Here is a 26,464-nt window from a genome sequence, read left to right on the forward strand (position 1 = left end):
CCGTCCGACCCTACGACCGCGGCATCTTTGATCTCTGATGGCTGATGTCGGCTCGATCTCAAATAGTTAGTAGGAGCATGTGACCGCCTAACTTCTTTTCTACTCACAGATCTAGAGCGAGAACTCCGTCTATACCTCCAAGATGAAGGTTCTCCCCAAACCGAGCTAATTTCCTCTCTATCTCTATTAATATTATTCAAGGTCATTTGACTATCCTCTCCAACGGCCGTCGCGGAAGTCTGCCTTGATTTCTCATTTCTTACTCGACCTTTTAATGGAGCTCTCTCAATTTCCTCTCTATCTCTATTAATATTATTCAAGGTCATTTGACTATCCTCTCCAACGGCCGTCGCGGAAGTCTGCCTTGATTTCTCATTTCTTACTCGACCTTTTAATGGGAGCTCTCTCATTCTTTCTCATTATCTTATCTTAAAAGGTCTTACAGGAAAAACTGGTATATGTTCTCCATACTTCATTGAATGCTGCCCACTCGCCATAGATTTTACCAATGGTAGTGGAGTCTCTCCCAAACGCTTTGTCCTCACCATTGGCATCTCCTCAACGGCTGCTATCCCAGCAACCGCCGATGATTTCGCTCGTTTGGACGCCTGTATATGACTTCGTCCGTTAGCATTAAGCTTCCTAGCCAGTTTTCTTTACTTTGTTGCTGACAGGGATGTGACAATCCTGGCTTGAAGATGAAGAAGAATTTACTCTTCTTCTCTTGGCCCTAGGATCAGTCACAAAGTCCCGTATCCTCCAACGCTTGACTGGTACACGCAGTGACGTCATTGAATTTTGCGATGATGCCGAACTAGAGGAAGAAGACGAAGAAGAAGACAATTCACATCTTTTCTTTTTGTCTTTCTTATCTATCTTGTCCTCTAGTGCTTGTAATTTCTTCATGACTGTGTGTACCAAAGTGTCAGAAAGTGTAATCGTCTCCGGAGGCAACGAAGTCGTGAGAGAAGCAGTAGGCTGTGACGTCATTGCATCAGCAAGCCCGTGTGTGACGTCGGTTGTGACGTCACCATGCTTGTAGGGAGAGATTGAGCGGCTGCTGCCGGAAGCACTGCGTGTGCTGCAAAACGGCTTCCAACATTCTGCATCGCCGGAAACATTGATGTTGTCGTCATTGCCATGGCATTAGCTCCAATAAAATGCAGGCCAGGGGGATGAGGAACATTCATCGTTGTTGGGCCCGGGTGGAAACGTGACGCCATATAATGAGAAAGCAACTTCTCCAAGGTTGGTACGCCTGATAGGCCTAACGCTGACCACGTTCCTTCCATTCTCTGTGCACCAGGGGCCGACACCTGGAACAAAGATGACGATGCTCCCCCTCTCCCTGCCGGGAATGGCGGAGCTTAGTTATGCATAAAATTACCCAAAACCCCTCCTGGAGTTTCCAATAACAAATCGCTAGAAGAAACTGAAGGGAAACATCAAAAGCAGGTGACGAAACATATGGAGCAGTCTGATGTATTGCCAATACAAAAGAAGCCGACGGCACTTGGTCATCCAAAGATGGCGTCATCTCCTTTCTTTTGTACTGGCCCTTCTCATACTATTTCATCCACTGTTCCACCAACCAACAATGACAAACTGAACAAGGATTAGTAATAGTACATACGTCTTCTCTGCACCTAGTACACATTGAACAAGGAAACCCACTCACCCCTTGGTATTTCCTTTGTCTCTTGCAAGAACCCGAAAATATTTCTGTTGGTGAAGCAAAATTCTCTATCTCACAACATACACACATCTAGGAGATCACACCCACACTGAGATCACCCAGAGAGAAAAAAGGAAAATATGAATAAAATTGGGCAAACTAAACCAGCTTTAAAACAGATAGAAAGTAATCACGTCCTATCTTAAAGGCGGTAGGAAAGTAACTCATGGGTCACAAGACACCAAGGGCATTCTGGGAACGACAATACCCCATGCATGACCTGGTATGGATGCCAATAGTCCCTGGACCTCACAAGTTTGTTTCGTATATGAACAAAAGAAAGTTAATTACTGCACAAAATACTTTCAATAGAACAGAATAAATGAAGTCTTACACAATAAATTCGTTGGGCTGGCAAACAGTAGTGGCTACTCCACCAATTGTACACCAAGGGTTCATCACAGTCTGTCCTCCAGTTATGAATGTGTTTGCTTCTTGTGCTGCATCCTGGAAATGAGGGAAATAATCAAAACTAGCACAAATATTACGGCCTAACCAATATTTACACAATACATCTTCCTTACTATCTACCTATTCATATTTCCCAAATTAGGTACTTGAATTTTATTTCAAAACTTTTATCTGGCAAGGGTACCCAACCACTGAATCTATTATAGGATATTCACTTATTAATCTATTCAGAATTACAGAAAACCAAAGCTTATCAATTCACTTTAAATCCTCTCATCATTAGAGGGACGACAACATCTCTCTCCTTTTCAGTCATTTTGGTTGAAACACCCAGAAGCATCAGCATGTTGTCGCAATCGGTCACCCCCATGGCATACAGGTCACTCAAAACATTAGCACATGCAATTTTCCCTGAAATGTCAGACATAAATTAAGAAAATAATGCCAAAAATGAAATGCTCCCTTCAAATTTATTCAAGGACAGTACATGAGAAACTATGAAAGAAAGTTTTAACTTTAAACTGAAAACAAAACTTGCCATAACTGTACATACACTGTATTTTAGTTGTTAAACTCTTAGCCTTAACAAGGAAAATCAAAAGGCAGCAGATATACTTCCTACAATTAGGTCAAACAAAAGTTTAGTGATACATACCCATCATATATGGATCATCAACTAAAGGATAAAAGAAATCTGTTGTTTGTACAAGTGAAAGTCCTCCATGTCGCAAAGGTGTAACACTTGCATCCATTCCAATACCTGAAAGAATGGTACTAGTAATAAACCACAGAAAAGAAATTAAATTGCATACAACAAATTCAGCATACCATAGTCAAACCAAAATGACTACAAACATGGTTTTCATGAGCTATGTTGCGGAATTACATTCCAAAACAAAACTGACTTAATTTACAATCTTCAAGGAGCAAATAACAATATGTCTTTAATTGCATTGTATCATTTATTTTCATCAGTGAGTCTGGTCTAGATATTGGACAATTATGTAAGTTATCATTTGTATTATTACTGAAACTAAACCATCCTTATCCTACTGCGTTATCAAAACAGTTCAATGTATGATTTCAAATCATCCTTTACTCATCATCAGATTAATAGTTCTTTCACTCATTTTACCTCTTCAGTGTTAGAAACAGAACAATAGGTAGTGTCAAACTGTTTACCCTTTCTGATCTGGTATAAGGAACACATGGCAACGTTTCTGCCACATCTAGATGATACACCAACTTAGGCAGAGGTTTTAAGAATCAAATCTGGGAAAAGTCTAAAAAGTATATGTTCCTAATCATTTTGGTTTGACTATAACTTTACTGATCACTCAAGTAATGTACTAGTAAAAAGTTTGTAGTACAAACATTTCTGAAAAAAAAAAGTCTAAGAAACCTCTTGAAAAAATAGCATTGAATCAACATATGAAGATAACTATTACAGGAGGGTTACAATACAAAAGACTTGCACACCTAAAATCATACTCTTAGACAAGCCCATGATACACCTAAAAAACATAAAAAAATAAGACTAATTACGTTGGCTTCCAAAGTAATAGGCTGTTATATCCGTGAGGGCCATTTTCCCATTTTACCCTGCCATTGAAATTAAAGTATCTCCTGATGAGGAAGCAAAGCCAAGTAGAAAATCTCATCCACCAAGTATTGTACTACATGGGAAGTCATATGGCAATGTTAACCATGCCAAACAATATATGTAATTTGATTAAAACATGAGTTTACATGCATTTAGTTTGGATCAATGCCACTGACAGACTCTAGAGAAAACCTAACAAATGTTGAAAAAATAAATCAATCAATCTCCTGAAAAAGGCTTCACACTTATTGACAAATGACTGAACTGATAAGAAATAGTATGACAGTTCTCTAGAACCAATTCCTCAAAAGTATGATCAATAAGAGAAATAAGACAGCCAAAAAGACACTTCTCAATACTGCTGGTGTATCATGAGGTCACAGGAGTGAAAAATCAAATGGGCAAAAAATTTCTGGCAAGAGAGACAAAGAGGTTTCATTGACCACTGAGTTAACCTACATACTCTAGTAAAGAGGCTGGAATTCATTCCTGAATGTGAGATGAACACTATAGAAAAGCAGCTATGATGGAAGAAAACTGAGCAAGGGCAATAAAAAAGTTAAGTATATCTTAGTTTTACCAGACCACTGAGCTGATTAACTACAACCTATAGGCCTAGTGATCCACTTGGTAAGACCCGAATTCAGTTGCATTCTGCTTCCCTACAAGGAGGGTTATTCATGAGAGAAAACTAAACAGCTCATCGACCATGTCATATGTGAGAAACAGGCCAATTACGGCTAAGGCTTTAGGCCTACAACAGTAAGTTATTGTCAAATATACACCCTTTAATAGCTACACATTACTTTTTAACCTAGGGTAATTAAACTATAAAATGATGCAAATATTAATTAGCATATAACTAAAGAGACCTACAAAATTACCTTGACATTCAACAGTGATACGGTAGGCCTAGGTATGCTTTAACCTGGTAAACTACCTAAGCCATGCTCCAGAAATAATACTTACTACCTACTACCTATTTATTAATATTCATTCAGTTTAGACCCAGTCCTTCATTTATGCTGATGAAATTTAATATTGGGTGCAAAAATACCACCTAACGAACACGCACATGTCAAGCAGCGATTGCATCATAATTATCATTACGTATGATGTAACTGTGTGTCTAGACAAACATTGAAGCATGGCCGTGATGAAGTTGTATTCAGGTCAGTCCCTGAACAAATGATATCTCAAATATTTAATTTATAATAAAAGAATATTCAGTAAGGATCTTAAAAATACAAATGTGTATTTTCATTGCGAGGTCGTAAGGACTCCGTTCAAACTTTATGAATGGGAATAATTCCGAACGCTGGCGCCACGTGACCTCCGTTCAGAACGACAATTTCGAATTGATAAACAATGTAGGCTTAGAGCAGATAAGGAGCTATCTTGGCAATGTAGTTTAATTAATCAATTACCCTGAGCCACGAAAAATTAATACGCTAAGCATTGTATACTCTATGATAAGCATAGATTAATATTAATTTGAAAGGCTCCTATGGAATGGCATGGCGATTCCTGAGTGGTCTAGCCTACTGCTTGACATGGCAATGGAGCTGCGGCCAAAATTGAACAGCAAAATTTATCCTAATTAACTGCATTCAATACGATACATGCAGCTTTACGGGCCAAGAGTAGCCCCTATGAATGAATTAAAATAAATAATGAATGTAGGCCTAGCGTGCCGGGAGGCAATCATGTACTACGAGACAACACGCGCCCTACCAATGCGAGTGATGGGTAAGTGCATGAAGTGTGCTGCATGGTCATGCTCATGACCTGTGCCATCATCTTCCAGTCCCTCGAGGAGGCGGCTGAGCACATCCTGAGGGACCTTGCACCCTCATCCTTTCAAATCTGCGAATCTCGTGAGTCGGAAGTTGGCATCCAACTCGTGAGCAACAGGATTGAAGGGCCGGCGGAGGGACAATGCATTAGGGGATGCTCCCAATTCCAGCTGTGCAGCTGCGGCCAAGGCATCCTGCGGCACTTGCGTAGGTTCCATGTACACTTCCATTTCGATCAAAGGCTTCGCTGGCGAAACACTTCACAAGATATAAAATAAACACGAATCACGCAAGTTGGAGTCGAGCCGGTATCCGATCCCTGCAGCTTCTCGGACTCCCTCAAAATGGCGACTCCCCGACCACTAGATTCCTTCAAGTCCCGGATGATGCGCACCACAATGATGATTTCCTATTGGTGGGATAAAACGGTGACGTCCTATTCCTCGGTTTTGATTGGCGAGCAGGGGCTGTGACGTCACGTTGGGGAGCGGCTCGTTTCAGCTTGGGGAGCTGCGGGTGCGAGCGGAGCTGTAGGGGCGGGGAAGCAAGACCATTTAGCATTATCATAAAACTTTTTAACACCTGTTTATGAATCGCATTTCAAATTTCGAATCAAGTTCTTGTAACGTGACACTTTGTTTGACCCACTTCATTCATTCTAATCGCGGTAAGAGTATCCTTAATAAAGAAAAATCGAATTTTGTTCAACTTTCACCGCAATCTGTTTAAAAACATGCTGAGCCACGCACACGTTTGTCATGCGGGGGAGGTCAAGCCATCCAATATATGTAGTATACGATGTTTGCGAAAATGTCATCTTATGCAGAATACACTATCCAAGAACATTATGAGTTGTATAGACAGAATTTAATGCAGCCTCGTTCTTTTTTCTCCCCTTGACACGGCAATTAACTTTCTGCAGCGTGTCAGCGTTAGGTAAAAACACGTGTAGCTCTAATACGAATTCTGGAGTCAACAGTAATCTGTAAGGATGAAAGTCGTGTGATTTATATATATGTGTAACTACTGATGTATTTGATTTTGCGTAATTAGTTTATATTTGTCACTATTTTCATTTCTGGCTGTCAAGCGCATATAGATTTCCTTGCGTGTTTCGAGAAAAATAGTAGGTACTACATGTTGCAGGGCTAGCTTTGAATTGTATACGAATACTTTGTTGATCATCAGTCAGCGCTCTTTTATAATTTAGTGTTCAAAATACCCGGCCTTAGTTTTATGCAAAGAGCATTTCTCGTTGCCATGGCAATTGCATTGTACTTCCGTTGATTTCGAAAAATATTTTTAATACCATGATATTAATGTTACAGAAGTTGGAAATAAACTTCGGTATGATCAATTTAATTGTTTAATAGTGACGAAAAGTATTTTTCGGATATCAGCAGTAATTAGAATTTTACAAGGATGGCAGAAGCTGAAGTTGAAGTCAACGCCATCGAGAGCACTCGAATGGATTGTTTACGGTTGTCAAGTGAAAGGTGCCGTTGTTCGGGGGAGGACGAGGTTGGGTGAGGTGGCACTTGTGCTGGGCTTCAAGTGCGGCTGCGGCAGTTGGGGCTGGGCGCTGTGGCATTGAAGTACCCGAGAAGTTACCACCACCTCTTGTCCGGCGAAATATTGCCCCCCTTCCACCTTTTGGGCAATAGGCCCATCAATCAGGTAAGCCCTCGGTGAGGTGTACAAAGTAGATAGGTAGTATCGGTTTGAAATTTTGTTTATTGGGGCTTAAATTAGGTTTGCCTTCTTATATTTGTTTATGAACAGGAAATTCGTAGACACTACCATTGTGTCTCAGCTTGAGACACAAAGGCTGGTATGGCTAACATTACCAACAGCATGTTTAAGCCTACTAATTTTACAGTTGGTCACTATCATGCTTGTCAAGAAGTTATGAAAGGATAAACTTCTTTAGGTGAACATTGTGTGCGTAAGTTATTGTTCTGTATGCATTTTTTTCACATTTCATTTTGATATTACATTTCCAGGGATAAGTAAAATTTTGAATTTGGCGTAACATTATTTTCACTAAATTACGTCACTATGAATGTCCATAGCTTTGGTTATCAACAATAGGTAGCCGCGTAGAAAAAATGGCCATCGTTGAAGTCTCTCGTAATGGAAACTGCGTTGATCGTAGGTGCAGCAAATTCTTGGTAAGGTCAAGCTTAGATTGTAACCTTTGTTTTGCCTTACGGTAACGGTGGTGATACTATATGGTGTCTCGTTGTTTCCAGTATGGAAGCTTGGTTAGTCATTTGTAATTTCTATTTAGATTATGTTCGTTGGCATTTTGTTCATGGTGCACGTAATATTATTGGGTAGATCATATTTCACAATTTTCTCTTATTCATCTGCGTACGTCTGGCATTTGCGTAAAAAAAAATTATAGCGATATGTGGAAGCTCCGAAAGATCTTTCAAGATTTGCAAAGGTTTGTAGCTATACCCCGTGCGGGAACATCTCAGGTTTTTTCTGTTAAATCTAAATTCCACATGTCTTACTGATGAGGATTTCAAGTTATAACAAAACAGGGCGACTGACACCTTGGTGACCAATAAACTCTTAGTAAACAGGACACCATTAGTCATTTATATGCTATTATAGAACGAGTCTGGTATGTTCGTAATACTTTGTCAGTGAAGGAACATTATCAAAAGGTAGTACGGGGTGCATTGTTATACCTACGTGCCTGTCGTAAGCTGTACTAGATAAATTGAGATATCAAAGAGGATCATATTCATTTTTTGTGGTTATTTTTGTTCCATGCGTATAACTTACAGCACCATATCTTGGTCGCAACAACTGTCAACTTGAATTTGATAGTTGACAGAGTTCGTTTTTTTAATTGGTTTCGAATTTAAGTACAGTTAATTTATTTCTTAACAGATGATTGATTTAAACATCTAGGTTGACTTGACAGACCCAAACTAAATTGAGTGTTGCAATAAAAGGATAAATTTATAATAGTTATGTAGGATAAGGTCCACTGCCTATAAAAGGATTGCTGTAGGAAGTATGAGAAATGCAATGGGTTTTCTGAGCTTAGGAGAACCGAACTAAATCTGAAGCCTACTATTACGTATAGTTGAAAAGTGAGACTAGGCATACGTTCCGGACATTTTATACAAATGTATATTTAAATCGGAGACTGACTAAACAAATGTTCATAGAAATACTACACCAAATCTCGTAGAAAGTTATTTAGCATTCTCAACTGTATCATCTACGGATAGATTTGTGTTAATTTATGCTTACCAAATTTATGAAAGCGAATGGTTTAACACCAATTATCGTCGAGTGTCTGGAACTGGAAGTAAACAATTGAAGTTGCCGGGGGACGAGTGGGCGATTATTTTGTTCTTTTTGAAGTCATTTAACAAAGTTGTCAATTTTCCGTTTCGTAAATTAGTTTGTCTCGTAGATTTACAAATTTTACTCGTCTTCCATGTTATTAGTGTAAGGTAATATAGTAAAATCTTCATGGTATCATTGTTGTGTTGAAATGTATGCGGAGATATCTGACCCAGTTACTTGAATTCGGTGAATGTTTATAGAGTGGTTTCGGACCGCGTTTTCTTTTTAGAAGTATACATTAGTTTCACACACCCCACTTCGCATTATATGTGCATACACACACAAACACACACACACACACACACACACAACACACACATATATATATATATATATATATATATATATATATATACATACGTACATTGATTTCTGGGAAAAACAGAAATTATATTGGTGATAGAGAGAATCGATAATTGTTTTATTTCCACATCATTCTGTATTGCCTGAAATGATAGTGTCATCTCTACAACGTTTTTATATAGTTAGTGGTAGAAAAAACTCAACTATTAAAGAGAGAGAGATAAGAATGTATGAAAATATTACACCTTGTAGCACTGCTCTCAAATCATACTTTTACGCCTATTCACATGCATTCATGTATTTTCTGTAAATATTAGTTAAAATGAAAATGTAGGTACATTGGTTGATACTGATTAAGAAAACCATCTCCCAGTATTTTCAAGACTTTCACTTTGAGAGGAAACTCATCAGTACCCAAGTCTACGTCGTGTAACGATCAGGTGCTTCAAAGTCAATTAGTCATTACGACGCATTTGGTGGTGATCACCTCGTTAGCCTTAGATTATATACTAGTATGACTGTGCCTAGTGTTGTATAGGACAGTTCTGTTAGTTCCTAATGTATCTGTGCTCATAGTTTTATTATTGGTTAAAATGTGTAAACCCTAGGCTTTTTTCTTTCTTGTGTCATCCCTGTATATAGATTTCTCATTACCTGTGCTAAGAGAGTTTCCGGAAAGGCACGTGAAATTTGCTGGAAGCTCTGAAGGATGAGAGTGAAAAATAAGGGCTTAGAATTACAGCTGAATAATCATTTTTATCTAACGAAATGTTATCTAGGCGGTGCGAGCTTCTTTATCTGATAAAGTAAATGAAAAGTTTCGATGCGTTGACCGTCACCTGCAGACTTTGACAAGCTGACTACACTTAGTAGACTGTGGCCTGTTTCCATCGTCGTTTGTTATTTTTATTGCCAGTAATTTTTAATTACATCTCATAAGCGAAGTGATCTGAGTGAAGACGAATGTTTTATGGGCGTAGTTAGTGTACATTAGGGAATATTTCAATGAGCTGTATTTCAATTCACTTTAGTAGTGATGCAAGTAACTCTCTACTAATATGCTATGGTGAGTGTTGCATATTTCTTAGGCATGTTTGTGATACGTTTGTTGTTTGTGAATCTAAATTGGGATCTAGAAAGTGCTTGTTTCTGAAATTCTTGCGTGTTAAAGGTTTGCGTTTCTGTAGTGTGGTAGTACGATCATTTGTCATTGCGATCGAGGCTGACAAGTCGAAACTTTAGACTCCGTTTGACAGACTTATATGATATTTGGTAATTTGTCACAGTGGTAGTTTACTTATGTTTCATTTGAGACACCGTTTGTTCAGTTTTTGCCCTTTTAATGAAATGTTTTCGATGAATAACAACACTGTTCTATGAACTCTGTAATATGTAATAACAGCGGTCTTTTAAAAAGCAGTAAATCGGTCTCTTGCCTCATTCATACCTTTGTTCGCTTTTTTTACCCATAACAGAAGGTAACCGTTTCTTTGTTTTGACTGTTGATTTTTTTTCTTGCCAACCATCTAATGGCCTTTTTTTCGTAAAATTTTTATTTGCGACTTTCAGAATGAACTTGTGTAAGAAACTATTTTTATGGCTGTTGCATGGTTAAATATTTAACACAATTTGCTTTAATTTTGGTGCTCGAATTGGCGCAAGGGTCTAGCTGGTGATAATAATTACCAATTCTATTTTAATGACTAACTCATCAATCATAGCTCACGCATGGAACTGTTCTCTGAAATTACACATATCTAAAATTATCTCTTATCTCTGATGGTGGTGGTGGTGGTGGTGGTGATGATTGCAACGTTAGCTCTGATTGAAAACAAAATATTGCGTTATTCAAGATTACGCATTTCAGTCTTCGTAAACGATTGAAAAACAGATTCTTGGTTATCAAAGCTTACCAGCTGATATTAAGTGTCTCTGTCATTGACTTGAATTCTCTTGTCATTTTTTAATCTTTGTGAAAGATTGGAAAAAAGACTCAAGATGATAGATGAGCATCAACTAACTGACATTAACTTTCGCTGCCATTGACTGAAATTCTCTTGCAGTTTAAATTTTTGTGGAAGATCGACGGGAAGTTTTCCCTGACATTACCTTAACATCTCTCTTACTCTCTCTCTCTCTCTCTCTTCTTGGCCCAACAGGTTCACCAGTGCTTGTCGGGATTAGTTCCGCCAATTCTCCATCATTATGGATGAAATGGACCGTCCGGACACGCAGGGGTCCATGAACCGGTTTGCCTGGGACCAAGGGCACGGGAACAACAATGCCCGTAATCCTCCTCCGGCCAGTGGCACAGTGCAGGATCCGTACCAGTACGACAACGAGACCATCAGGAAGAAAGGATGCTGGTACAACTTCTCCAGCTGCGTCTCCCGTGAGTAACTTAGTTATTGCCAGTCTCTCTCTCTCTCTCTCTCTCTCTCTCTCGTCTCTCTATATATATATATATATATATATTATATATATATAAATAGAATATATATGAATATACATATAATATATATTTTAATTAATTTATATATATGTTGATTTTGCTGAGAACCCCAACCAGATCTGCTGCTTGCTACCTCATGTCATTGCTTATTTATTTATTTTTTTTTATATAGATTAACCATGAAACATCCTTAGACTCTCTCTCCTCCTCTCTACTCTCTCTCTCTCTTCCTCTTCTCTCTCTCTCTCTCTCTCTCTCTCTCTCTCTCTGGATTTTTTTTCTGAGAAAACTATGCATTTAGGCTGCTTGCTACCTCATATCACTTCTTATTTATTTTTCATTATTATATTTATACGTAGTTTGGCAATGAAAGTCTCTAAAACCCAATAGGAAATAAAAGGAATGAAATGAAATACGAACCTCATCTGAAAAATGGTGAAAATTGTATTCGATTTACCTGACTGATGCGCTGATCTTTGCCAAGTGCAACACTTCGGTCTTTGAGGGATCGCATACCACGTATTCAGTCTCGATAGGATAGGGAGGTACATCTATCCCCATGTTGATAGCTATTAGGACTCTGAAAATACTGCCGAAATACTTAATTTTTTATAAGGAATTACAAGATTGATTAGTAATTGTCATCATTATTGCTGAAAGGTAATTTGTAATCATTATTACTGAAAGGAACCGTCATTTATATTCTCGTGTGTTTGACATATTGATTATTTAAGTTCACGAATATTTCGCTGGATTGACGTCATATTCCTGTCATAAAGTTAATTTTCGACGCTGGAAATGAAGATCAAGAACGTACGTAGATATTCTTGAAGATCATAATGGCAACGATTTTCCATTAAAAAAGTTTCGGGCAGTACCTACTACCTGTTACCGAATTGTTTTTGATGACAGGTTTTGTGACTTGAACGAGTGTGTTCTTTTAAGCGTATCAGTCGGTGTAGAGCAGTGGGCCAGTCTTCTATTTATTGTCGCAATGCATTGCGTCATGGCTTCTCTAAAGGCGCTGCTTGCAAGGACTTCAAAAGTTCCAAGAAGTGTAATGGGAAGAAAAAGACTCGCTACAAACATTTTTATTGACTGTGCTTTGCTTATATTATTGTTTTTTGATTGCCGATGACTTGGAACAATATTTTTAAATTTCTGGATTCATTTATGGTCTGTCCAGAAGTAAGAGCCCGTGCTGGCATAAGGCCAGCTCAAGCTAAGACAGACAGATTGCCTATTATCTTCGAGAGAGAAGTATAGAACCATCTTTCATTAATTAAGTCGAGTGCCAAGTCAGTTCAAGGCACTCAGACACTTAGTTTGTCTGTTGTTACTGTACTGATGCTGACTAATGTCGAGTATTTTCCTCTGAAGACAGGCGTAGCGAGGGTTTGATTTCATTTCAGCTCTGGGAGAACGTGCCATTTTCAGAACCGAGTTTCTGGGCGTAGTATGTTAAATACTTCCCATTCCTAAATTGGTCCACTGGTAATAAGCTTAATTACGCGTTGCTCGCCTGTCAGGTGGGAGAAATAGGGCGACCTGTTTTCAGGTTTTAAGCCCAATTTTACCTGTAGTCTTGCATAATGACACCTTCCCTGTTACTTAATTAAATCTTAAGGATGGCTACATGCTAGTGTTTTTGTTTCCGTTTCTATGTTGAACCTGTCTCAGTGTTGAGAAGTTTCGAATATTTGTCGTCATCGAAATACGCGAGTTCATTATTATAAATTATAAATAAGGATTGGCAAGACAGTCTCCTGGGAGTTGTCTGTTGACATTTCGGGGCATTTGTTGATTTAAGGTCACTACCTAAGGTCATATTGTTTATTCGCATCATTTTCCGCTAGGGCGTAAGGAATTCGGATGGCAATGGACTGATGATATCACTCTTCTGTCCACTTTCCAAAGTTACTTTGAAACTTCGTAAGGCTTCACATATGTATAACAGTGATAAAACCAATGCAACCTGTTTTTATACTGGAGGCCTACTTCGGCCAGAGATTTATCTCCTTCAGATAGAGAGTTCGTGGTGGCCTCTTTCTGTTTCCTAACAGTAGTAGTAATGACTTGCACCAACGACTGATAGTCTCTTGTTTGTCGCTTCTTTGGAAGTTGTATCTCAACAAAGATCTTTCACATTCACAGTTGATCTCTGACCCCTTTTATCTGCCGAGAGCAACCACATTCGCTGAACAGCAGTACCAATATGCAGTCCGTTGGACTGGAACAGCCTCCCAGAGGAAGTCGTACAATTGAAACTTCTGAAGTTCAAGCAAAGGTTCAATGCATTACTTCACTAATACTATTCTCCTTGTATTTTAGCACGTTTTCATCTATGCGTTAATTTATTCATTTTTTCCTTTTTTTTTATAAGTGGGACCTCTTTCTGTATTTCCCTTTACCTCGTCATACTTCTTCCTAATGAACACCATATTCTTTGGAAGTTTGAATTTCAAGTCAGTAGCCCCCGTGGGCTTGTTCCATTTGAGTAGGTTTCATCTTCTGAATAACAACAACAACAAAAACAATAATAATAATAATAATAATAATAATAATAATAATAATAATAATAATAATAATAATAATAATAATAATAATAATAATAATAATAATAATAACTAATAATCAATAATAATAATAATAATAATAATAATAATAATAATAATAATAATAATAATAATGACAATAACAATAATAATAATGATAATGATAAAAATAATACTGTTAAAAAGAATGGCAGAATTAAGCGAGTTGATTTTGTTTCTATTTTTCTTACAATTCGCTTCTCAGGCTCGGTGATGTTTCTGAGTAACTGGCCAATATTCATATTGGGAATTTTCAAAAATTATAAATGCTGAAGGTAATCTTTTATTTTATTAAAACAGGATCTCAGGTCCAGGTCAAGCAAGGATCGTCGTCAGTGCTTGACCTGGACCTGAGATCCTATTGTAATAAAATAAAAGATTATCTTCAGCATTTATAACTTGAAAAATACCGATATGACTATTGACTAGTTACTCAGAAACATCTTTGAGCCTGAGAAGCGAATTGTAAGATAAATAGAAAAAAACTATATAAAATCAACTCTCTTAATTCTGCCATTCTTTTTAACAACATTTGCCTAAAAGAAGGTCTTCTACCAAAATAATAATAATAATAATAATTCCTTAAAGACATACGAAGAACCTGAATGGATTTTAAAATTATCCATTCCCTAGAAATTGCTTTCGAGGTTTAATGGTTTTTCAACTGACTTCAAAACCAGAATGCAAATATTTTAGCTTCCAATGTGTTTGTGTGTATCAAAACGTGTCCACAGGCTGAAGTGCATGTCGTGTATAGAATGTTCATTAGGACACTTAATATGGAGTTGCATGTCTTCCAAGCTGTATTTTGTTTTGTTTTTCGCGTGGGTTTTAGCATACACAGAGAGGAAGAGTGTCTTAGGATGGTTTTGGGTGTACCAAAGAATAGTGAATAAAGCCTATTTTTTTATTATTGTTGAGAGAGAGAGAGAGAAGAGAGAGAGAGAGAGACCTTACGTTGATAATGTGTTTACCAAAGAATAGTGAACAAAAGTTTTTTTTTTTTTTTTTGTTTACTCTTATATGTAACTTGTTTGTTTGTTAGTCTTGGTCAAATCTCGTAACTCAATTTCCGACCTGTTCCCTTCGTCCGATGGACTAGAAATTTTGCATGGTGACTCATTCCCGGCGACTAGACTATAACCTTACCTTACATGATCAGTAAGTCAGCAGTGGCCTCTAGTGATCCTACAGTGACCTCTCCCAGTAGCTCAGGATTTGTATAAAACTTTCCGGATTTTTCACAACTTTTTTGACTCGGTAAACATCTTGCAGATTTTTCAATTCTTCTTTGGGTCGATAGGATATGAGTTTCGTTAGCTATAATAATAAATCGGTTACAGTATCTGGCAAAACTAAAAGTATAAAATAAAATATTAATTTTGTTTAAACACGATAGTATTAGAAAGCACTAAAAGTGAAAAAATAAATTTTTGGAGACACCAGGATTTTCTTACAATTAATTATGTTTTCAAAAATAAAAATGGGGCACCTGGAAGATGACATGCAAGGAAGTGTTACAAGAAATACAAAAAATATATACATTTCTCTCCTTGTAGCGCTTCCTTCCTTGTTTGGCGCCACGCTTTTATTTTTGCAGACACGATTAATTGCAAGAAAACCCTAGTGTGTCTCCAAAAATGTATTAGCACTTTTTAGTGCTTTCGATTAAAAGCATGTTTTTAAAGTTACAAGGATTAGGATGTCTCGAAGACTTGTTAGTCCATCCGAGGAGACATCGTGTGGGCACTTATCTGTAGGAGCAGGTTTTACTGTGCATTTACAGTGTCCTGATGATTTTTCTAGCTTTCTTTTAAACTCTTCTACACTGTTGCTGTTCACAACTTCTGGTGGCAGTTTGTTCCACGTCTCACATATCGTGTATGTAAAGAAGTTCCCACAATGGGATGTGTTGTATCCATCAGTTCTAGTTTCCATCCATTATTTCTTGTCTGAGAGAGAACATTGATTTTGGGTGTACCAAAAATAGTGAACAAAGCCTTTTAGGAAATTGTTGTCGAGAGAGAGAGAGAGAGAGAGAGAGAGAGAGAGAGAGAGAGAGAGAGAGAGAGACTTTGCCTTACGTTACTTTTATGTACTATATGTATATCAAAAGTAGTGATCAAAGCATTTTTTTTAAATTACTGCTGAAAGAGAGAGATAGAGAGAGAGGGAGAGTGACTACGTTATTTTGGGTGTACCAAAGAGTAGTAATCAAAGCCTATTTTGTTAGAATTATTGTTGAGAGAGAGAGGTGGGGGGGGGGGGGTGTTGTGGTTGTTCGTCTTGTGACTCAGTGTTTGTTTGGGCAGTCTCCCCTCTCCCCTCTCCCCGGGCAACACGAGTCGAATGAAAGAACGCCCTTGGCCGACTGTCTCGTGATCTTCGGTTTTAAGTCTCTCGAGACGAGCCCCTTTCGAAGTCATTTGTCCTTCGTTAATTTGTCTTTGTTATTCTGTTTATAAACTTCCCAGATTATCACGAATTTCAAACGATGAACTCTCTCTCTCTCTCTCTCTCTCTCTCTCTCTCTCTCTCTCTCTCTCTCTCTCTTGATTAAACAAAGACACATTGTTTTTCAGTGCGATCCTTTGAACTCGTTAATGTTTATAACCCGCCTCCTTTTTTTTTTTTCCTAACCCTTACCACCACCTCTTTCTTAAGCGTCATCTGTATCTCTCATTTCACTCTCTGGTAATCTGTAGATTTAATCATCTTTTCCCTTTTTTTTTATTTTACTATTTCCATTGACTCCCATTCGAATATGTTTTTGTATCCCCTCTCTTCCAAGTCACGAATTGTTTTTGAGTTCTTCTATCATTTGGTGCTCTTTGTCATATTAATAACCACTACTCGTTTCATGTCCTTTTTCTTCAGTACTTTTTGTAATGTTTGTTTTAGTCTTTAATATCTTTAATTATTCATTTCTACACCTTCCTATTTTTGGAAATTTTCTTTAATGTTATTAACTTATCGTTAATATGTCCCTTCTCTCCAAGAATTGAGTTCCAGAAGTCATACTTCCATTGCATACCTTGGCATCAGTCACCCTTATTTCACAAGTGAAAGGTTATCCTCTGTTACTGGTCACTGGTCAGTGACGGATGCCTGTCAGGAGCATTATCGTTTGAAAATCATCTGATTACGTGCCTCATAGATTTTTTAATGCTTTTGGTTACTTCCGTTTAGTTTATATGAAAAGATAATTTGTTGACTTAGCTCCCATTGAGGAAACATGTATTATTATAGTAGCCTAATATTGCCTGTTTATTCATTCACCGGGTATTTTAATGCATTACACTTGACCTCAAATACCTTTGCTTATATCGATTTAATGATTTTCTTTTGTTTTGAACACCATGGAGAGGGGGGGGGGGGGGGGTGGCTAGAGCCGTGTAAGGTTCCCTTAAGGCATTACTTTAAGGTTCTTTGCCGCGTCCCTTCAGCCCCTAGCTGCAACCCCTTTCATTCCTTTTACTGTTCCTCCGTTGATATTCTCTAAATTCCATCTGATTTTCCACCTCTTTTAACATGTGTTTCGTAGCGCATCTGTACGGGTTTCCTTCTGTTACACCATTCAGACCTCCTTACCGTTGATTTCTCTCACAGCTCTTGGTCTTTGGCCTAAATTATACATTCTGTTCTATCTATTTATGTTTTGAAAGAATATCTAAAGTAAAAAAAACACGAAATGGTAACAAAATTTTTTTTATCAAAAGATCATTAATCTTAGCATGCTCTTGATATTCAGGAGTCTTTAGTCATTACTCTCTCTCTCTCTCTCTCTCTCTCTCTCTCTCTCTCTCTCTCTCTCTCTCTCTCTCTCTCTCTTGCGTGCTTGTCACACTCGTTACATTGCTCGACCTGGATTCCTTCTGTTGTTATTTATTATTTACTCTTTGTTTTTTGCCACGTCACTTAACCTCTAGTAATTAGAAGGTAACGTTAGGTTGTATTATTTCACCTTATATTAGTATTTTTTATAAAGAACATTATTAACAGAGGATCTCTCTCTCTCTCTCTCTCTCTCTCTCTCTCTCTCTTCTGACGAAAAGATTTCATCATTGCAGTGGAACGTTTGCCATATTGGTAGTCGTTTTAATAAAAAAAACTCAATTATATTTATATAGAGGTACTCATTTTGGTTCCGTGACTTTCTCACTTCTCCTGGGGTGGAGGGTTGGGGGAGGTTTAGTTAGTGCCGTCAGTGCACCTCATGCGATGCACTATAGTCATTACTTAAGATTCTTCCCAGCGTCCCTTCAGCTCATAGTTGCAACCACTTTCGCTCCTTTTACTGTACTTCCTTCCATATCCTCTTTCTTCCGTCTTACTGTCCATCCTCTCCCAACAATCGATTCGTAGTGCAATTTATTGTCAATTTCCGTCTCAACACTGAAGTACCTCATTGGTCACACTGCTTGGCCTTTGGCCTAAATACTGTATTCTATTCCATTCTATTCTCTCCACCCACGTCTGTTTTTGACCGTAGGATTATATGCATCGTCTAGACAATGGACTGACATAACCATCTTCCTCATTTTTTTTTCTTTTTCTTCTTCGGGCCTGGGCTTGATGAGGACATCTGGCAGCTCCTTAATCTGGTTACTTCTAGACACACATTGAACTGGAATAGGGTCTTCCACGGTAGATGATTTAAAGAATCTGTTTAGAATCCTTATTATTTCTTTCTATTTTCGTTAATATTTGTCTTTTATTTACATGGATGGTTTGTAAATCATGTGGGCTATTCGAACCTAGAACAAATTGTAAATCAGGCGAGAGAGCAAGTGAACATTGCGCACCAAGACTATACAACCAAAATACCGCCTCAAGTGAAGATCATACAAAAAGAAAGCAAATTTCAAAGGGAACTAAAGACTCCACTATTCTGCAGGAGCTTCGATACTGACGAGCAAACACTAAAAGAATGCAATTATAAAATGTAAGAAGTAACTCATAGAAAACGTGCAAGGGCCGGCGAGAGAGGGAATCGCCCCTGTGGAAGGCTGTACAGAAAACCAAACGAATGAATGGTTGTGATAAGTTGTCTTGATTAAGCAAAATCTGTTATTTTCCGTAAATCTTCTGCGCTCGTGAGATTTGGGTAATGGATCCGAGTCATTCCTCGCCAGGCCGTCAGAGGCATCTGGGCAACTCGTTCCCAAAGGCAAGGTCGTGACTATAGCCAATGTTTTTAGTCAAAGTCGGCCTCATACTCTACTAACCCACTGGGGAGTAGTGCCGTCAGTGTACCTCACGCTGTGCACTGTAGGCATTACTGAAGGGTCTTTGCAGCGCCCTTTCGGCCCTCAGCTGCAACATCGTCTGTACATTGTTTCTTCCTTCTCGCTTTCATAGTGTAACTGTTCTCTCCTCATGTGTCAACTCGAAAGCCTTCTTGACCTCAATTTCCCCTTCAGCGTGGAATGACCTCAAAGGTCCAGTACTTGGCCTTTGCCCCAAATTCTGTATTCCATTCAATTCCAGTTACCCTGCTCGGTTCTAGCGTATCTGCGATGCACATATGTAGAGTCCGAGATGCCAAAGGGTTTTCGGTATTCTGACAACGCAGGTATGATTTCGGTCATCCGAGATATCGATATTGCAACGTTCCTGTAGTCCGTCACCCCGTTAGTCCGACGCGCCAAATAGTAAGTCGGCGCAGTACTACAAATCCCGCAATTAAACCTAAGGCTTATTTAGGAAGATTCGTACAAGAAAGATCCACTTGGAAATAATAATAATAATAATAATTATTATTATTATTATTATTATTTTATTTTTTTATTATTTTTTTTTTTGCCTCTATCACAGTCCTCCAATTCGACTGGGTGGTATTTATAGTGTGGGGTTCCAGGTTGCATCCTGCCTCCTTAGGAGTCCATCACTTTTCTTACTATGTGTGCCGTTTCTAGGATCACACTCTTCTGCATGAGTCCTTGAGCTACTTCAGCCTCTAGTTTTTCTAGATTCCTTTTCAGGGATCTTGGGATCGTGCCTAGTGCTCCTATGATTATGGGTACGATTTCCACTGGCATATCCCATATCCTTCTTATTTCTATTTTCAGATCTTGATACTTATCCATTTTTTCCCTCTCTTTCTCTTCAATTCTGGTGTCCCATGGTATTGCGACATCAATGAGTGATACTTTCTTCTTGACTTTGTCAATGAACGTCACGTCTGGTCTGTTTGCACGTATCACCCTATCCGTTCTGATACCATAGTCCCGAGGATCTTTGCCTGGTCGTTTTCTATCATTCCCTCAGGTTGGTGCTCGTACCACTTATTACTGCAAGGTAGCTGATGTTTCTTGCACAGGCTCAGTGGAGGGCTTTTGGCCACTGAATCATGCCTCTTTTTGTACTGGTTCTGTGCAAGTGCCGGGCATTCGATTGCTATGTGGTTTATGGTTTCATTTTTCGTATTGCACTTCCTACATATGGGAGAGATGTTATTTCCGTCTATCGTTCTTTGAACATATCTTGTTCTTAGGGCCTGATCTTGTGCCGCTGTTATCATTCCTTCAGTTTCCTTCTTTAGCTCTCCCCTCTGTAGCCATTGCCATGTGTCATCGCTGGCTAGTTCTTTAGTCTGTCTCATGTATCGTCCGTGCATTGGTTTGTTGTGCCAGTCCTCTGTTCTGTCTGTCATTCTCCTGTCTCTGTATAATTTCTGGGTCTTCGTCTACTTTTATTAGTCTTCTTCCCATGCTCAATTGTTATTTCTTATTATTATTATTATTATTATTATTATTATTATTATTATTATTATTATTATTATTCAGAAGATGAAACCTATTATAAAGGAACAAGGCCAAAGGGGCCATTGACTTGAAATTCAGGCTTCCGAAGAATATGGTGTGCATATAAAAGAAGTAACAGAAGGCAGTGCAAAACACAGAAAGAGGAGATCAGTTATTAGGAAAGAAAAATATATTAGCAAATGATCAAATGGAAGGAGAACATCTTAAGGGTAGAAATGTATTGCATTGTCGCTTGAACTTGTGAGGTTGCAATTGCACCATCCTGAGGGAGGCTGTTCCACAGTCCAGCGGTGTGAGGAATAAAAGACCTCTGGCGCCCAGACATTCGACAGCGAGGCACAATTACTACATATAGTATATTCTCAAACCGAACGACAGCTTTTCATTTTTGCCTGCCTTCAATTCTTAACTTGAAACAAATCTTGAGAATTCTCACTCCATCGACACACTCAGGCACCTACTATATGTAGTGAAATGAGTTTCTATGAAATTTTGTATTCAGCATTTTGCTCCCACAAAAGTTCTTGGGATTGTCACCTGGGGCTGGGAGAATGAGTCGACATCATTGTGTGTATTTCACGTGCATTTATTTCAGGCGGGTGTGTTTGTGTGTGGCCGCTTATGCTCAGTTGGTTTGTCAGTATCGAATGCTTCTAACAATCGTGTTGATGAACATAACAATTAAAGATTTTAGAAGTTAAAAGATATTCTTGGAGGTATACCTAGCAAAGCTTGAGGTAAACACATTTTACACACTATGTTTACTATTGTTATTAAAGAAACCGCAAATATGTGTTATTGTAAATGCAGAATAGTGTTTTCTCTTTCATTCTACTTGGTGCGTTTTAGAATGAGCGCGAAGGATTGCGTGTTTGACAAACCTTTTGACAAACAGTAACGATGGTGAAGGACTAATGCTGATCGAAACATTAGCGCGAACCTGCATGAAGTAGTGTGAATTCAGAACACGTAGGATGGTAGTCGCACTGTAGTATATGCATGAACTATTTTTTGACGAGTTTAAATTTAAAGGTCACTAGCGTAACCTGACAAAGCATAGTCACTAAATGCCTGTTGATGAGTTTTGCTCACTGGGTTCAGGTGGTAACCTGAGGTGACCTCATGGTTCACAGAATAACCCTAACATAGATCGCATGTAGATCAAGGTCCTGTCCCCGAGTACACTAGTATTTTGTGTATTTCCAAATAGTGTTCGAGTGTGCGTGTCAAGTACTTGGCTACTACCTTCCACAGGTATAGCCGACGAGGCTTGTATAATGGACAGGTGTTTTGGGGAGGGGAGAGGGGTTTGGGTTGTTGGTAGAGACAGTATTTATAAGAGGGGAGCTGGTGATTTCAATTATTTCTTCCTGGCCCGAACTCTTAAACATGTCCTCCATTCCTTACAAGAAATCCCAATGATTTCACGATCTCCTAGATTTTCCTTTACCTTTATATCCCATGTTATTATTTGTAGGTAGATTCGCTGTAAGTACATTTATAAAGCCTCGATTCATCTAGTTCTGCTTTTCCTCCATCAGCCTTGTATTCTCGGTGTTTGAGATACGAGACAACATGATTTGGCCCTATTTTGGATGCCTAAACTTGACTTACGTAGGGTATGGTAGAGGATTACCAATGTCTATTATGCTTAAAACAACCTTAGCTTTCTTCTGGATCCGAGCTATTGACTCGACAAGTGAAGTGAGTCTGGTTTAATGATCCATTTTCTTTTTGTATTTCCAAGGTGCTGTAAAACTTTAAATCACTGATATATATCCCAAATAACCAAATCCACTGAACACAATTACTATCCGTATCTAAAGTAAAGAGTAAACAGTACAGTGATCAGAAATCAATCAGTCATCACTTTGAGGCTTTCGTGTTCGTAGGCTCTAAAGGGAAGCGCGCGTTGCCAGGCGTGACGACACTTACAAGAAATATCGAATATTTTCTTCTTCCTCCTCTTCTTCTTTTTCCGTTTCTTTTATACCTCAGCCAATTTAATTTGAGAGTGCAGAATATGAATACGAGAGTGCGGTTGTTGAATTTTTTTCTTGAATACTATTGTGAAATGGTTGTTCTGGTTATTGGGAATTGTAAAATATTGATTATAATAACTGTAGTTACCTCTACTGCTATTGTTGCTGTTATTAATACTGCAGTTCTTATTTTAACTCCATTATAAAAGAGAGAGAGAAAATAGCGATATTTCGTAAGGTTTTGGATTTGTTTTAATATACTGTATATATGTATAGTATATATATATATATATATATATATATATATATGTGTGTGTGTGTGTGTGTATGTATGTAATATGTATAGTATATGTATATATATATATATATAATATATATATATATATATATATATATATATATATATATATATATATATATATATATATATATATTGTGTGTGTGTGTGTGTTTGCTTTTGGGGCAAAGTTTTCATGTATGCAGATTTCGTTAGATTCTGTGGCTTTTTTTGTTGTTAATCAACTTCTTATTAGTTTGACAAAATTTTCTAAAACTTCTAAGTTCTTTTATATTTGTTGGTGGACAAAAAAAAACGGAGATTAACTCTGGTTCCATTTCCTTGTTAAATACATCACCACACAAGTTCCGTCACTCGTCATGACCTCTTCAAAAGTGTATAATCTGGATTGTTGTTGTTGGAGATTAAGCTGGCCTTATGCCAGCATGGGCTCTTACTCATAGAGCAGCCCGTAGGAATTTGGACATTGTTGTTTTAGATTAAGTTGATCTTGTGTCGGCACGGGCTCTTGCTCACTGAGCAGCACGAAACAATCCGGACAAAGCGTCCTGTTGTTTAGATACAGTTTGCGGACGGATATGTAGCGTCCAAACAATAATACTATTACAATAATCCAGTAATAATACATTAAATCATTACAATAACATTATGTACAAGATGAACAATTTATTTTACAGTTAATTAAGTTGGAACATAATAAAATGTATAATTAAATATGTGAAATATTATGAAAACAAAAATCGCGTGATCTGGTAGTAACGAACAAAACAGAATTAGGAATGCAGGTATACAGATTAGGGGGAAAAGAAGAGGGGAAAGGGTTTGGGTGAAAGGGGGAGGCGGTGTTTGTTGATGAGAAGGCGTGATTTAGGTGTTGCTTTGGTTGTTTGTGCTGTCTGTTGTAGGGCGTCTGCTAGATGAGAGTGATCTTTCTGCTCCTAGTTGTCTGGTCAGTGTAGGTTTGTGCAATAAAATTCAAACAGATTCAGCTATGAATGTTCCGAGTAGATGATTTCTGTATTCTCTACTAGTTCATGTGTCGTAGGTTCCCGTTTGTGATGGTCTATGTAGTGTTGGTGGATGGATCCATTATTTCTGTGGGCAAGCAAACCTGTCGTCATTCGTGGGTTTTACTGAGATCATTCCCGCGTGTTTGGTTGGCTTCGCCTATGAGTCTCCGGAATACATATCCTGGCTTTATTTCTATTATAATCATAGCTGATTCTGTTTGTATTTCATTGCATATCACACACACACACTCACACTAAACTCAACACCTGGTTACTAACCTGAAGCAATCAAAGGAGAAGACGACGAACTACTCACTACTGGGAAAGAGAAAAAGAAGCCCAGACAGGATCGAGAGGAAGGACAAATGGCAGCCCTGAGAGCCTCTCGAGGATAGTTGCCATATAGAATTGCTATCGCCTGTGGACTGATAAATAATGCATCGTTATCTTGCTCCTGATCTAAGACGAAGGAGGGGGTGGGGAGGAGGGGTGGAGAGACTGAACATTCCATCGTTCGTTCATTACTGCCGAGGTTTCCCGACGCCTTGTTGAGTAACCCTGTTATGTAAGAAAAGGGCAAAACCGCAATATTATATGGCATCCTGTAGGGGGATAGTGCTGTCAGTGTACTTCACGCGGTACGCCGTAGGCATTACTTTAGGTTCTTTGTAGCGTCCCTTTGGCCACTACTGCAATCTCTTTCATGACTTTTACTGTACCTCCGTTCACTCCGTTCATATTCGCTTCCGTCCATTTTACTTTCCACCCTCTCATAGCAATTGATTCGTAGTGTAAACTTTTGTTACGCCTTTCAAACCTTTTTTACTGTCAATCTCCGTTTCATCGCTAGATGACCTCATTTGTCCCAGCGCTTGGCCTTCGGCCTAATACTGTATTCCATTCCGTTCCGTTCCACGCCGTTGAGGAACCCTGTTGTGGAAGAACAGAGCAAAAGGACCCCAGACGGTATACTTATCTGTATCTTACCTTTTTTCTTCAATCTTCGTCGTACAAGATGTAATATTAGCTCCAATGGAACAGCCAAGAGTACTAATGATCTGCACAACTTGTTAGGTTCTTTTTTTATTATTGCGAAGAAATATTCATTCTTCGCGTCTTCATTGTCAGAGATCATCTCACTGTAAAAGGAAAATGAGTTCAACGATAAAGGACGGAAAATGTTGAAAAAGAAATTTAGATGCTCTTGTCTGTAAGAAGGGGATTACTACTTCAAATGCATATTAATAGGAAGCGTAGAGCTGTCTGATCAGGATAATAATAATAATAATACTAATAATAATAATAATAATAATAATGATAATAATAGTAATAATAATAATGATAATAATAATAATGATTTAAGGCATCTGATTAACATGGAAGCAAGTACACTGTAGTTTTACTCTTAAATACATGCAGATGTACCTGTAAGTTTTTTTTATTACCAATTCCCTTCTAGTGTATAATATACGTACACACACATATATATATATATTTTTTATTAGAAATATATATATATATATTATATATGTATGTATATGTATTCTATTATATCTATATATATATATATATATATATATTATATATATATATATATATATATATAATTATATATAATATAATCCTGTAATGTCAGTATGTATACTGTGTTTTTGCTCTGTTCTGATCAGTCGTGGCCTTAATTAAAGGGTCGTGTAGACCGAAATATCTTGGCAATTCTCGTCTTTTCATTTTTCCTCCGTGGCATTGCCTTTATTTATACATAGCATTACACTTTATGTATTTCGTGATCAAGTTATTCATATATATATATATATAAATTATATATATATATATATATATATATATATATATAATATATATATATATATATGTATACTTATCACATCACCGTGATTCATATAAATCATTCGAGCTACAATACAAATGTCCTTTAATATCTAATTCGCTCTACCTCGGAATTGATATATTTTCATATATGTACCGAAGAGGAATTTTTATGTGATAATAATTTTCGTTCCCCCATGGGATCGAACCACCATCCAGCGGACGGGAAATGAAATCAGAAACGGACAGGGTAGCGCTATCGAGTCGGCCAGCAGAGAGGCTATAAGTTTATATCGATTCTGACCATTACAAAT

The 26,464-nt window shown here is 37.9% G+C and overlaps 2 protein-coding genes across 3 annotated transcripts in view; one reads left to right on the forward strand and one right to left on the reverse strand.

The window, feature by feature from the left end:
* Positions 1 to 5,914, reverse strand: part of LOC135221998 (inactive selenide, water dikinase-like protein) — a 104,390-nt gene extending 98,476 nt beyond the window's left edge. Inside the window, exons 1-4 of the mRNA XM_064260106.1 lie at positions 5,484 to 5,914; positions 2,802 to 2,906; positions 2,409 to 2,557; positions 2,070 to 2,182 (exon numbers count right to left, since the gene is read on the reverse strand). Of these exons, the coding sequence (XP_064116176.1) occupies positions 2,070 to 2,182; positions 2,409 to 2,557; positions 2,802 to 2,906; positions 5,484 to 5,775 (659 nt within the window). The 5' untranslated portion in view covers positions 5,776 to 5,914. The remainder of the gene's footprint in view (positions 1 to 2,069; positions 2,183 to 2,408; positions 2,558 to 2,801; positions 2,907 to 5,483) is intronic.
* Positions 5,915 to 7,037: 1,123 nt separating this feature from the next.
* The window catches only part of LOC135221999 (polycystin-2-like), a gene marked incomplete at its 3' end in the record, with an annotated part of 122,946 nt that continues 103,519 nt past the window's right edge, over positions 7,038 to 26,464 (forward strand). Inside the window, 2 exon segments of one of the 2 annotated variants that reach the window (XM_064260107.1) lie at positions 7,038 to 7,222; positions 11,380 to 11,612. In XM_064260107.1, the coding sequence (XP_064116177.1) occupies positions 11,426 to 11,612 (187 nt within the window). 2 annotated transcript variants of the gene reach the window in all.

Source organism: Macrobrachium nipponense, chromosome 3 (assembly GCF_015104395.2).
Source record: "Macrobrachium nipponense isolate FS-2020 chromosome 3, ASM1510439v2, whole genome shotgun sequence".
NCBI lineage: Eukaryota > Metazoa > Arthropoda > Malacostraca > Decapoda > Palaemonidae > Macrobrachium > Macrobrachium nipponense.